This window comes from Pangasianodon hypophthalmus, chromosome 4, assembly GCF_027358585.1.
Source record: "Pangasianodon hypophthalmus isolate fPanHyp1 chromosome 4, fPanHyp1.pri, whole genome shotgun sequence".
Classification (NCBI taxonomy): domain Eukaryota; kingdom Metazoa; phylum Chordata; class Actinopteri; order Siluriformes; family Pangasiidae; genus Pangasianodon; species Pangasianodon hypophthalmus.
In genome coordinates this window covers 11,879,389-11,894,682 of record NC_069713.1, presented here as the reverse complement: position 1 = coordinate 11,894,682, position 15,294 = coordinate 11,879,389, and the positions used below count along the sequence as shown (strand labels likewise).

The 15,294-nt window shown below is 39.5% G+C and overlaps 1 protein-coding gene across 1 annotated transcript; it reads right to left on the bottom strand.

The window, feature by feature from the left end:
* Window positions 1-1,361: 1,361 nt before the first annotated feature.
* On the bottom strand, window positions 1,362-12,985 carry mmp14a (matrix metallopeptidase 14a (membrane-inserted)). Its single transcript, XM_026936767.3, has 10 exons — window positions 12,517-12,985; window positions 6,405-6,553; window positions 6,089-6,211; window positions 5,616-5,923; window positions 5,348-5,509; window positions 4,865-5,004; window positions 4,554-4,692; window positions 4,317-4,467; window positions 3,981-4,096; window positions 1,362-3,227 (listed from the first exon to the last, which is right to left on the bottom strand). The coding sequence occupies exons 1-10, from the start codon at window positions 12,589-12,591 to the stop codon at window positions 2,899-2,901; spliced, it is 1,692 nt and encodes a 563-aa protein (XP_026792568.1). The 5' UTR covers window positions 12,592-12,985; the 3' UTR covers window positions 1,362-2,898.
* Between the last annotated feature and the right edge of the window lie 2,309 nt (window positions 12,986-15,294).

The window sequence follows — 15,294 nt, the reverse complement described above, 5'->3', positions numbered from 1 at the left end:
TTGGTGCCAGGATAGATTAAATAGAGATAAGGAATAATTAGAAGTACATTTTCACTCTTTTTTTTTTGTTTGTTTACCAAGAAACCATGGGGTTGCAAGTCTATAACACTGTCAGGGTTGTCTATGTATCATGCACTGTACTGCTTGATATTCTACTCCTATTTCATATTACATTGACAGATGTGACAACAACGCTATGTGTGCTGCCTCACACACACACATTTGCAAGTGTTTAGAGATCAAGCAGGAGTATGTGATGAGATACAGAATAGCACAGGTTAAAACTGCAAACAGCTGTTTAGGCCTCTTTTTTCCACTCTCCAGCTGTGTGTGTGTGTGCGCGTGTGTGTGTGAGGGAGAGAGAGAGAGAGAGAGAGGGATAGAGAGAGGGATAGAGAGAGGGAGTATGAGTGTGGAGGCTTTCTGGTTTGCAGAGATTGAAGATGCCAAACAATACTGTCAGAGCCTTCCCACCATCTGTACCAGTAAACCCTCCTGTACACATCAGATTCATCCCTCTACTGGAACAATGTGAATGTGAAGAAACCAAGTGTGGAGCAAAAATAGTGTAAACATGTTTATAGGTTTCCAGAATGTGTCAGGAATTAGTAATCTTCAGTGTGGGAATGTGATACAGGAAATAAAGGACAGAAAAGGACAGGAAGCCTGATGATTTCATCAATATAATTTCACCAGAGAAGACAGAGAAAACAGAAAAGAAAGTAAATGAACAGATGGTGCGTGTGTGTGTGTGTGTGTGCATGAGAGAGAAAGAGATCCTTAAGGAATGGCAGGAAGGAAAAAGAGAGGAAAAACAGATAGAGAGATATTTGTGGTGAGGGGAGGACTGGTTTCAGTTAAGAGCCTCATAAAAGAGAACAATTTTGCAGCAAGAGGAGAAATTGGAGAGTCGGAGTCAGAGAGAAGGCGGAGGGAAAAGACGAGCAGGCAGAAAGGAAATGAAATGGCAGAGAAGTTTGAAAAAATAGTTTAGGGAATCTTGGGAAGCAGGAGAACCTACAGCAAACTCTCGCTCTCTTTTGTTTTCAAAGAATAGTTCAGCAAAAGTACATGTCTAAATTTGCAAAGTCTGAAAAGGAAAACACAGGCATACGTTCATATACACAAGATCCATGAAACACTCCCCATTCCTGACAAACCACAAATGGGTTTCTTCTTATTCAGTTCAGTGCAGGAACATGAGAAAACAACATGAGGCATACACACACACACACACACAGAGTTGTTTTAGCATAATCAGCATTCCTGGCTATCATTCAAAAATAAGATTAGTAGAAGAAAGATTTAGATAAGACATAAAGAGGATTAAGTGGGGAAAAAAAACAAGGAAAAGGCAAAAGAACATTTCACAAAATACTTTTATTTCATTGTTCATTCCTGCAATACAAAAAAAAAAAATGAAACAAGCAAGAATCACATTCCCTTCCATTTACAGTAAATCATCATTATTATAAATATCATTATTATTATCATTGTTAAGACTACATTAATTAAACATTTTGATGTGGATGTGTGTATTCAAGAAAATACATAGCACCATTATTTTTTTTGCATAATCAGGTTTATTCCTCTCCGAAAACTTTTGCTCCACCCAAAAGAACACGTTTTCTCCAAAGAACCATCCAAATACAATAAATCCAGTGAGATTTTTTTTTTCATATAAAGGCACATAAACATTATTGCAAAAATAACACACAGCAACTTTGGCCTGTCAACAGGGCTGGTGTTCGTAAGTATTTTTCCGATCTTCTCCCTAACAACGTCTATAATTCCTCAACATTATTTTGAATCTTTCATACAAGTATGTTTATTTCCCGTGGAATAACCTGATGTTTTTAACATTAAAATAAACTGGGAGTCATTTTAATATCAGTCACATTCTGCCTCTGTCCAGCAGGACTTGAAATGACTACAAAATAAAAAAGGACTAAATACGGAGAACAATAATAACAATAACCATAGTTATAATAATAACAAGCGCAATCATTAATAACATTAATAACAATACATGGTAACAAACACTTTATAAAATTAATATCTGGAGATGTACCTGCAAGACAGCTCTTCTCTCTAGGTGTAAATAAAAACTGGCCTCCTTTCAGGAGCCTGAGCCACACTTCCTCCCTGAACTTTGACCTTTCACCTTTACCCTTTCAAACTCAGCAGTCTCTACTGTTGAGATATACTGTATGTTTTGAAGACATCTTTCACTAGGGGTTAATATTTTTAATCTAAAAACAAGCATGTCTGTGAAAATACAGATTAATTTGGTTATCTTCACGAATGCAGGTAAGGAACGTTACCTGAGAGGTTGAAGGCACTGAAGGGAATATAATGATAGAAGGGTTTTGGGAGAAATCAAAAGATTGTGGCTAAATTTAAGAGCTAAAACCAGAGGTGAGATGGAAATTTATGAAAGCAGAAACAAAGACATTAATCATACAGCACTGTGGCTGGAGTCGTTGGATTTGGGAGAGACAGACTACAAGAGAGGAAGAGGGAGGGCTGATACAATAAAAAGTGCTTTACTTTCTTTCAACGTATTCAATAAAAATGTTTTTTTAAATGAGCTCCCTCTTTTTCTCTGTATTTCTCTCTCTCTCCTTCATGGGTCTATTCATTATGGCAGAGATGTACAAGTAACTACCAAAACAATACGCATTGTTCCCTTTTCTGTCGCTTCACTTCTTCATCCTTCCTTCCCTCCTTCTCCTTCTTTTCTTCCTTGCTGTTCTGTAAACAATCTCAAAGTCCTTTTCATCTCCATCTGAGCAAAGCCTCTCCATTCTACCATTATCCCCCTCCCCATACCCTTTCTCTTCACCCCTGCTATTGCCCCTACATCCCTATCTCTTCTCGGTTTCCATCCCTTGATCTTTAAACCTTGTCCAGTAGAGAGCGGTGGCAGTAGAGGAGGCGTCGTGGGGTACCGTAGCGCCGGAAGAACAGCAATGCTCCCAGAACTATGAGCACACAGGCCAACAGGAAGAGAGGGATCACTATGACTGCTGCCCCTCCAGCAAATCCGTCTGACTTGTTCACCTCAATGATGATGACTTCCTCATCAGTTCCGTCTGGCTTTGTAGACTCCTCACGCTCACAGCCCATCCAGTCAGTCAGGACAGATTTGGGGTAGCCAGACTCCACCTTCATCTGCTTGTTGTTGAACTTCCAATATTTGTTGGCTTTGTAGAAGTAGGTGTAGGCTGGAGAGAGCAGGACAAGAACTTCTAATCAGATATTTACAGTATATATCACAGGGACACTTTGGGGGTGTTAACTTGCTTAGATCATGGCTACTTACTAGCTTGTATAAATAAAAATGTGTATACATTTTGCTTACTCACAACGGCACTATATATATATATGAAAGTAACAAAATCCTTATCAGTGTATTTAGCTAACTTTCTAGGTCTCACCTCCAGAAGCTAACAGTACAATTACGTCAAACTCTAACCCTGTTGCCTCTCATTTCTTCAGATTTTTTCCCTCTAAATCACTTAACACATATGTTAAAATCAGTGTCATTCATCTTTCCTATTCTTGTTTAAAAGCATGATGCTGAATGTAATGGCAAAGTACCCAAAAATATTAATTACGCTTGTTATTATGGTTACATTCCAACATAGTTACATAGTAGGCTGTCAGAAGTATTGGTTCAGGACTGGGATTAAAATTTTTGACCGGATCTACTTTAGACATGTCCCGATACAAGCAAATAATGCACACCTCCCAGCCAAAGAGAAAGAAAGTTATTTCCTGTGCTCATGGTATAAAGTGTACACAAGGAAGGAACAACTTTGCTGAATCAGAATTTGTAGGCTAGTCATATCCTCCTCATTAACTTCACACAATAGAGCTGGCTACATATGGGGTGGCACCTGCTCTCCTCCACCCCCCAACTTCATCCCCTTTTGCCCCTCCAACACACTCACATGTAAACACATATATTCATGTACCTCTATCCTCATTTATAATGGCTCCTTTGATATCATCGGGCACTCCACTCCATGTACTGATGGGTTTGGGGTAATCTGAGTCCACAGAGCGCGTGTTCTCATTGAAGCGGTAATATCTGAAAATAGAAACAAAGGATCAAAAAGGGGAAGAAAATCTTTCTTTTTTGGAGAAGAAAAAAGAGGTGACAAAATTAGAAGTGGAACCAACATTATGGGGAAATGATGCCAATGGACAAATGACATCACATTACAATTACTAAGAAAATTTCAGGCTTTTTTTTTTAAACACCTGACACAATGACAGTTCCTCAACACTTCAGAACAACAGACACTCACTTGCTTCCTCTGAAAAAGTAGGTGTTTCCATTTGGGGTGTAGAAGAGAGCAGCGTCTATTCTGTCTGTAGGAAGGCCTGTGCCCAGCTCCTTAAAGGTTTTAGGATAGCCATGATCCAAAGTGGCCTCACTAAACACCCAATACTTATCGCCTACAGAATGAGAGAAAGACAGAGAGTAATGTATCCACTGATGTAAACATGAACTGAATACTACAGGACCAGAACTGAGGATGTACCTTTAAAGAAGACAAATTTCCCATCCGCACGCTCGTAGGCAGCATTGATAGAGGGTGGCAGGCCTTTCCAGAAGTGTGAGATGGGCATGGGGTAACCCTGCAGAGGTTTACCATCACGCATTCGCCAGAACCACTTTTCCTGTAGGGGAGAGAGAAAAGAGAGAAGCTGATTAATGATTTTTAAATGTGCTTTGGTGATCTGCACAGTATACGGTGTACAGTATGGTAAAGGGCTTGAATGCTACAGTAATTCCACACAATCTCTGTTCTGCATAACATCCACAATCCCCTCCACTGGTGTCAGTACTTACCTTAAAGACAAACATCTCTCCCCGCAGGATAGTGATGGTGTCAAAGTGGCCTTTGCAGATATCAGGCCCGGCTGAGGGTCGGTCAGATTTGCGTGTGGGCCGCGGGGCAGGGGGGTTCGGCACCTCTCCTGATCGAGAACCTGCAGATGGATTATTTTATTTATTTATATATCCTCTTTTCAAAAGCTGCTCAAACAGAGCTTATTAAACCTATTCATAAAATATAATGGTAACAAGTTTTGTCTGTGTTAATTGTACATGATGTTACACTTTTCTTTGTAAATTCAGTGAAGGCATTATGTAAGAATCACTAGGTTTTACCTGTAAGTTGGCTCCTAACCAATCTGGTACAAACATTAATATAAAAATTTATCATGAGTTGACAGGACAGGACTGAATACAGAAAGAAGGTCTACTTGTTTATTTCTATACAGTAGAACCATGAGTTAAAGTGTACCAGGCCCTTAAGAAAAAAAGACAAACCGTAAATCTGCTGTATTCCACGTCTGTCATCATCAGGAAGCACAAAATTCTCGGTCTCCATCCACTGGTAGAATGGGGCCATAATGGCAGAAGGATCCCCAGAATGCTCTAAACCCAGCGCATGACCCAGTTCATGCACTGCGACCAGGAAAACATCATTCCCTGAAAACGAGAAGGAAATGAGAACCAATTATTCCTATGAGGAACATCAGTGACAAATCTGATGAGGTAATCCATCCTCTCCTTTCCTATATCCCCTATGTTTTACCTCCTTGGTCCACATTGCCAGTTGTCCAAGGCTCTGCTGCATCAAAGTGTGTGTCACCACCGATCCCTGGACCAGGGAAGTATGCATGGGCCAGGAAGCCTCCCTCCCCATCAAATGGTGTGCTATCGTCATGGTAGCCATCAGCGAAGAAAAGCATGATGTCAGCGAACCTGTCAGGCCTTTCTCTGATCTGGTAGTATGGGATTTCCCGGAACTTCAGTGGCGTGACTGACTCCCAAACCTTGAAGGCCTTCCGGATGGCCTCGTAAGTAGCATACTCACCCACTTTAGGAGTGTAGTTCTGGATGCTGTTAAATACAACCGGTGTATCAATATAGTTCATACCCGAAATCATAAACAGTTTACATACTGTATCATGTAAATCAACCTCAGAACTGATCATTCTTTATTTTCTAGTAAGTAATGTGAATCACAAATGTTATTTGAATGCTTTGCTAAGGGCTGCGTCCCACCTGAAGGTGACCTCTGCTTTGTTCCACTTCTGACCCTGAATGACGTAGCGTCTCCTCCTGAGGTTGCTTTTCTGCTCAGTGCCAAATTTATCTGGAACCCCACAGCGTGGTCGCTGCATTGCTCTGAAAACAGGATCACACATTTACACATCCCATTTGCCTTCTTCAAACAGTAGCCTGGATATATGCTCGTGTATAAAACATATTTATTTGTGGCATTTGTGGAAATGACATTTTCTCAGTGGTTGTTGATCAATTTGTTACTTTACCACCAGTAGCCTGTTCTGTGATAGGCCCCTTTGAGACTAAGACTCACTTGAGTGTTTCAGGGTCCATGGTTCCTGTGATGGTGAGGCCATAGAACTTCTGCATGGCGGAGATAGCAGAGGCAATGGCCTTAAGGGAGCGGATAGCCTGAGCATGCACATCACCAGGAGGAAGGTATCCATACTGCTGTAGCCATACCTGAGAGAGAGAGAGAGAGACCAAAGTGCAGAACAACAAAGAGAGAGGAAGAGATATGACTTCATGTAATTACAGTCCTCAAACATAATTACTTCAGAACCTGCAATATTCTATCTACAGCTGCTGAACCACACTTCCAATTACATCAACATCCCAACCTCATACAATTCTCTGAAATAAATATATGGAAATTGCAAGCAGCCAGAATCAGCATGATACGTCAGTGGTGAAAAAAAAAAAATATGTGTGTATGTGTGTGTCAGCCCTTGACTATATATGAGCTTGAATGGCAGTATGTTTGTCTTCTTTTGAACATAGAGGAACCAGAATGTGTAGTTGTGTGTTTCTCGTGTGTGTGTGTGTGGCCTTCACTGAACTTGTGCAGAATGACGCGAAGCTGACTTTCAGTAAAGAGAGAATAAAAAGAGGATCAAAGAAAACCCAACAAAATAAAACACATAAAAATAATTACTACTTATCCTCAGTATATACTCAGTACACGGAGTCTGCTCATAGAGCTTCAAAGGATCATACTCTCATAAACATCCATTCTTTTGTGTGTGACGAAAGAGAAGCTAAACAAGTCTCTTAACTCAAATACGCACTCCCTTTAATGGCCTAGCAGACACACATACAACTATTTTAGGCCTTTCAGCCGAAAGAAATCCTCTAATCTAACTATCTCTACTACTGCCTAAAACACTGACGTTTAGAAAATGTTTCAGTAAACTTGAAAAGAAACGTCACAAAAAATGGCTGGTCTGTTCAAAATCAGTAGCCTGAGAAACACTACACCCTTAACACACAGAGCATTCACTGATTCAGCTGTAAAGACCATAATGACCAAGACTCAGGGCATGGTCAACAAAAATCAGTGCCCATAAATGTCATCCTGGGTCATATCTAGGACAAGAGATATGCAGAATGCACCAAAAATAGGCTACCTAGTATAAATGCATTACAATTTTCATTTGTATTTCCATTAGGATGCAGAAGGAAGTGTGACTACAAGTTAGATGCATGAGTGCTTTGGTTAATGCTTCAGACATCATCTGTCTCCACTCTGACCACAAACTCAGTCAGAAAAATTACAAAGAATTCTTTAGTAATCCTTCAGACCCCAAACCTCAGAACTGCTCTCTCCATTCCTCTTTATTTCTCCCCTTTATCTTTTGTAAAATTGTAGCATTTTTCCCATCTTCACCTCCACAAGCTTTGAAAGCTTATTAAGGTTCATTGGGGACACACTTAGATAGCATTGGTATGTCAATGAAAGCTATTTTCTCTTGTTTTATATTTGCATTGTGTTTTACATGAAAGAACGATATTTGTAGGATGTATTCTACACACACTCAGCAAAAGGGAGACAGGGTGAGGTGCATGGGAGACAGTAATATATGAGGAGACTAGAGATTTCCAAGAGCTTAAGACAGTTTTAACGTCTATGAGCTCAATGCGTAGTCACTCCAAGCACATAATTAGTCAAACAGTTAGGCTCAAAAATTGCATATATCCAAATCCTATGTACCAGACCTACTGAAGTAATTTCGACTTGTTAGAATGGCTTGCTCTATCAGCCTCAGTACCATTGTAAAGTAACTCACACATGTCACATTCACCACTTCCTGGTCGTGTTAAGTGTTTGGAAATTAACTCTTGTTAAAAGCTTTAGTAAATAAGTGCATTACTCTTTCCCACATCTCTGATATAATTCCACTTTGATAGGCTAAACATCACTGCACACACTATTCTGTTGAAACTATGATATTCTGAACTTTTTGAAGGAGGGAATGGTTTATGTTTAATGTTGCATAAGTGAATACAGAGTGCTGCACTATATTTTAGCCTTAATCTGGTCAGTATGCTTCGTTTTTCTTTCTCTCTCTCTTGCTCCATTCCTCCTACTCTCTGACTGCTCCCTGTGTGTCGCCGCTATGCTGTGGTCTTTTTTCCCTATGCTGGGAAAAACACACTCCAGCTCAGAGGGATGAAAAAGTCCCCCCTTTCTTTCCTCCTCTCTTTTCATCTTATTTAGCTAGCCACCTCTTCCTCCACTTCTCTTTGTCTTCCTTCCCTCTTCCTTTTTTGTTCTATATGTATCCTTTCATATCTCTTTTCACAAATTATTTTTTTCTGTCCCCTTTCCTATATTCATGTTTTTTCTCTCTCCCTCTCTGTCAGAAGACCTCTCTCACTTCTGACTCACGAGGCCTCAGGTCTCCTCTTACTGCTGCCAGCAATCCCAGCATGCACCAGGCCTCTGGAACACCCAGCAGTGAGCGTCAAAGGTTCTATTTAGAAGCCTTTCCTGACTCTTCTGACTGGGGAAGAGTCAGCGTGTTGGCCTCTATGACACAGACAGGTAGCCTTTATTAAGTCTTCTGCACCCCAGTCAGTCTGGCGAGCCTTTATTTATGACATAAACATCACTCACATCAGGATAAGAGCATTGCTCAGACATGGAGGTTAGGTTATTCATACTTAAATGACCACACATCAAGAAAAAAAAGATCCTAAACTGGGGAGCTGAAAGAGCTGTTAATATGCAGTAACAAAATTATAATACAGTTTCTGAGTTTCATAGAAATTACCTGCAGACTAAACAGAAAAACACAACCAAAAAGTAAACATGGAAAAAAAAACTGTATTATTTGACTTAAATAAATATTTCACTTTTAATTATTACCAGTGTTAAATTGTACACTTCATTAATTGTCCTATAAATATAAAGATGACTCCCCATCATGAGGAGCAGAGCTGGTTCTAATTGAAGGGGCAAACTTACAGTAAATGCCACCTCTGACGCTAAGAGCAACCATATGCTATGACCTCACCTACAGACATGCCAGGGCGGTAAACATATGCCTTCTCTTAAGCTGAAGTGACTTCCTCCTGTGTTCTGCCATTCTCTGATTGCTGACTTAATGCCGTAAAATTAGCACAATGTATATTTAAATTACATTTATATTTCACTCACACTGATTATAATACAACAAACACATATTGTATTTTCCAAGAGTTCTGAGATGTTCTGAGAACTTTGTTTTCCCCCAAAACCAGGCTTGCAGTGTTGCAACATCTTGGAATTGCCCTTACTAATGACATGATATGGAAATGAGCCATCCGAGTGTCTTGTTTAATAGAACAAACTTGCTTACAGAGTGTTCTGAAGAAAGAAAACATTGCAGAAAGAGGTTACAGCCTGAAACTCAGTTACTGTTAGTGTTTGAATTAATAGAGAATTTGGACTCTCTCTGAGAGTGAGAGAGAGAGAGAGAGAGAGAGACCTAGCTGAAGTACTTGAGATTGCACAAGCATAGATAAATAATAGAAAACTCGTTTTTTTTTAATTAGAGAGAAAGAGAAAGAGAGAGGGGTGATTGGGAGCAATTGGATGCAAATAAACATAAAACTTTAAAAGCTACCGGACTTCTGAAAACAAAGCAGAACCTACATTGAAATGAGGAAAAGAGGCAGCGGGGGCAGAAGTTTGCTGAATTTGACTTGGAAGGAGACAGACCGACTCAGTTGTTCCCCTCAGACTTCTGCCAGCGGAAAAAACAGGGAATTGTGGTCATCAGCGCCTGAGTTTTGGTTTCATACAGCCAAATGGTGGCTCAGATCACTGACCTATTTAGTATCATGCTCACCTGGTCACTGGCACAAACCACAGCAACAGTTTTAGCCCAGTTTCACAATCTATCACATTCAAAAAGTGCGTGATGTCTAGGAAATGATATTAAGTGAAGTACATGCTCCGTACACTCTCCAGACTAAAGCTGATGGCCATAGATCACACATAAAAAACTGCTTGATTATCATGATTGACAGTCATTTATGTTCAGCATATTAAATATAGTAGTCTGAAGATTTGAGATTTTTCTGTTTGTTATCTTGATTTGCACCGGTGTTTGGATAATCGACTGCACATTTACAGACATATGCAGCCTGTTCACTACTCACAAAAAATGAAATGATAGTTGTTAAGCAATTTACTGCATTTGCATTACATCTGCAGTATTACTTAGAGTAAATACTATCACAGAAAATCGTCTTTCTGTGAGCTGCAGACTGTGGGGGTGGAGGAAAAAACAAGAAAGCAAGAAGGGTGGAGAAAAAAAAACAAGAAAACAAGAAGGTAAGAAAGCATGCAAGCAAGCAAGCAAGAAAGAAAGACAAAAAAAAAGAAAGAAAGAATCGTCTAGCCGTTTTCCAAGGTTTATGGCTTTTTTTTTTTTTTTTTTATAAAATGTCAACAGCACCAGTAATAACACCACTGTTGCACCATGGGACTCTAACAGCTTTAAATAGTGAACTATACATTTTGGTTGACCATGATCAAAAATGATTAAAAACTGTATGCTGCTTAATGACCTAAATTATAATGAAAAAGAAAAGCAGAGTTTGGGTGTTTTATGTACAGTTTAGCCAGTAAAAACTAAAGATTGGCTGACTTGTCAACATTACACCAGCTTGACTTTTCAAAGCACATTATACCATTAAATACCTGGTAGTCATTTTCAGCAGAACTGTTTACAGACTGTTGTACTACAGCCAACACTAGTTCAGCAAATTCCTTTTATCCTATATAAATTTAAAGCCAGAAGGGGTGCAGATGTGGTTTTACCATATGGGAGTTAACCTCCACTGTGACCTTTCATTTGGATCACATGACTCCCTCGTGACTCCAGGCAGAGAGACTGTTATCGTCTGTGGAAACCTGGAACAGCCTTGTTTCAGCCAACTAGGCTGAATTTTCCACTGCTAGCCTTGGCTGACTATCGCAATGTGAAGAATGGAAAGAGGAGGCAGGGTAAAGGGATGCTCAGAGATTTAGATCCTCATGCAATCCTTCTGATCTGTTGAGTGTTTATTTTACCTGGATTAATGCTCTGGCTTGCATCTGAGTCAGATGTTCCAAAACTCTTACTTACTTGTTTACTGAATTTTTCTCTAAATTTCTATCCCCTCTCTTTAATTTTTTTTTCCTGCTCATCCAACCTGTGTGTATCTCCCAGACAGTCATTTCTACAGCAGACTTTAGCAGGCCAATCACAGGTTGTGTGAAGCTCAAATACACACAAATGATGTCAGCTCGAGACATCTTGTTTCTCTGAAGGCTGATTTCTCAAGTGCAGACTAGTCGTGGGCTGAAAAGGATCTTCTGAATCCCTAAAGTCTGGGTAATTTAGTAGCAGCGGTGGTTCAGCAGTTAAGATTATGTGCTAGTGACCAAAAGCTTTCAAGCTTTTTAGAGTTTTTTTTTTTTTTTGGAAACTTTTCTGGAAAGGAAACCCTGTTGGACCCTCAACTGTTCAGCTCTACGATTGGATTGGATTGGACTCTCACTTGTGCAGTGTTTTAAAAAACTGACCTTAGAGGGGCAGCGCATGATTGTGCCTAACATTAACAGTAATGCTCAATACATCTGTTATACACTTTTTGTATAATTAAACTCTTTAACCTGACAAACCTGACATTCATCCATAACCGTTCCCTGACTTGATACCCAATTCAACTTCTACTCCAAAGTGTGTGCTTTCACTCCTGTATCACCAACCCACACAAATTGCGAGCCTAATCTTTAAGCTTTAGATATTAATTAGAGCAATAAATTTATTGCCACTTAAATAAGTATGTTTTTTTAATCTAATGATGATTTTAAGTGTAGTTCATTACTCAAAGAATATATACTAGTCTACATTATTACATCATTACATTGTCTAAAATATGAAATATAGTTTATAATTTAAAAAAATTCTATATTCATCTAGATCCTACATGATGTGCACATCTGATGTACTTTAATGACAAGTTTTAAACGGGTTTGTGTCTGCCATGTGTGCAAAAAAGAAAACATGCATCCTCCTCACACATAGCTATTCGCAGGTAGATTGTGCAATTGTAACAGTTTTAAATGTGTGTGTGTGTGTGTGTGTGTGTGTGAGACAGAGAATCCTCACCTCTGGTCGGACTTCTTTGTCACTGCTCACACCCAGAGCAGTGAGTGCCAGCCAAAGCACTGACCAAGTGACCATCCCGATCCTCCAAAAATACACAATAACTAACACTAGAACTTACACCAGCACCCTGCGCCTGGCCTAAATCACCCTTTCCTCTTCCGACTCCTGATTTTCCTGAGTCAGATAATTCCAAAACTTGGAATTAAAAGTTTTAGAATTCGTCCTCGTTTGTCCAAAAGCGAAAACTTTGGAAAAAAATGCCTCAACGCTGGAGATAAAACATGCAGACTTCAATAATAATCGCGCCTTAGAACCTTGTGTACAAAACCAGTTTGAGGAAAAGCACAATATCAGCAGCGCAGATCTGCGAAAGCATGTTGCTGTAGTCTAAAGGCGCTCGTGTCTCATCTTGTCTGCGCTTTTCTTTTGTCCTCCGGCACTGACGCTCGCGCTGGGGTCTGACGAGCTGCAGACGTGGTTCACTGTAGTGATGAAGCCATCACGAGTCACTTCACTGATCCGATTCTTTCCAGAGTGAATCAAACATCTGACTCGCCACTGAACAGAGCATCCGGTCAGTTCAACAGGCTGCTCTATGCGCTTGTAGCAAATTGCAGGAGGGAAAAATGCAATAATCTGAATAGGTTTTGATGGTCTCATGTAAAATTTAATAAGGGGTAAACTCCAGGTCTGTATGAGTGTGTCATGAGTTAACCTGGTTGTGGTGAAGAGCACAGGCAAAAGCATCAGAGGGCTCTGGGGAAAGCTGCTTCACATCACTGACTCTGAATAAGTAAGAACTTGAAAGAAGAAAAAGAAGAATTTATTTGTCACATACACATTATAGCATAGTGAAATTCTTTTCTTCACATGTCCCAGCTTGTTAGGAAGCTGGGGTTAGAGCACAGAGTCAGTCATGATACAGTGCCCCGGAGCAGACAGGGTTAAGGGCCTTGCTCAAGGGCCCAGCAGTAGCAGCTTAGAGGTGCTGGAGCTCGAACTCCCAACCTTCTGATCAGTAACCTCTATTTATGTGAACTTCCATTTATGTGACAACAGTTACCATAATTTACCTTTATTTGACATTGTCAAATGGGAAGCATTTTCCATGTTTCTTTTTTAACTTTAAATGCATACTGAACAATAAACTATTTAGGTCTACTTAACAGAATGTGCTGCACACCACAATACAACAGTCTATACAACAGTCTATGCATCGGGGGTGTTTTAGCCTTTCTTGGTAGTTGCATTTAGTCCCATTGTGTTGTCTTTGAAAATAATTCACACAATTATTTGTAGATTGTCACATGTTTTCAAGTTTTATTTACTTTTATTCAAGTTCAGAGTAAATCATCAGTAAAGACATCATCAGCATATTGTGGCCTCTATGGCTAAAGGTGACTCAAGTCACACACATACAGTAAAGTTGAGCTGTGATAGAGAACCAAAAGCCAGGTGAGGAACACAGTCAAAGACTCCCACAGCCTGAACATCCCCTGGTTGATATTCACATTACAGGGATGAAGCTGCACAAGTTTGATTATAAGATTAAATGTGACAGAACTATTTTTTTTATAGCTACATGAACTCAAAACCTGATCACATCAACTCAAATTTGGGGCATTTTTTCATATGTAGTTCTAGATTGTATAATGCGAATGGTCAGATCATTCATTCATTCATTCATTCATATTCAGTAACCAATTTATCCTGGGAAAACTGGGCTTGAGGGGAGACTATACACTAGGGGACAGTGAACATACACATTCATACACTCATTCACAACAAGGTGCAATTTAGAGTAGCCAATCCACCTATCAGCATGTTTTTGGGAGGTGGGAGGAAACTGGAGAACCCAGAGGAAACCCACACCAACCTGGGGAGAATATGCAAAACTCCATCCAGACAGTAACCCGAACTCAGGATCAAACCTGGGAGCCTGAAGCTGTGCTGCAGCAATGCACCACTGTGTCACCACGGGTTGTAATGTATGATTTTATTTTATTTTATTGATTACATCACACTGCGTAGGTGCAAATCATCGGGATCATTGTCCCCTGTCCCCAACATGCAATCAATTTTCAAAATCAACTTTGAGAACAGCAATTACCTGAACAAATACATTGAGCAATGAAGTCTTGTGCTTCTAGTTCAGTCATCTTAGTGCTTCAGCCTTGTCTTGCAATTCTGTGTGTGAGTGAGTGTGTGTTTTAATTGTTGTGCACAACCTATGTGGATCTTTTGAATGGCATTATGGATTTAGAAAGTCACTGCAAATCACTGTGCACACTGCATCAAGTGATCAAATGATCAAATGTGACAAAAAATTGAATTTAACAATAACCAGCTAACGATCTAAGGTTCGCAGAATGTTTTCAGAACATTGAGGCTGGTTTTTAGAAAACAATTAAAAAAAAAATTGCTTTAGAAGACTTTCACATAATGTAGACACAATGTTATTTAGACCTAAAGTTATAGGCATAGATATGATTTATGATATGATATGATTTCTGATATAATATGATTTATGATATGATATGATTTATGATATGATATGATTTCTGATATGATATACATTATATGATGTTTATAATTTGCTGCTTCAAATGTTGCTTCAAAAATAGTTTTAAGAAGGATAATAAAAAGTTTCCATAATATTAGTTCTAGCCTACCTGAGAACATTGTGTCAGTAAGTTAGTGATAACGCTGTGAATCCATCACTGGTATTAGGTTGTAATGTTACAGCAGAACCTGTTTCCTTCCTGTCTGATACTTTAC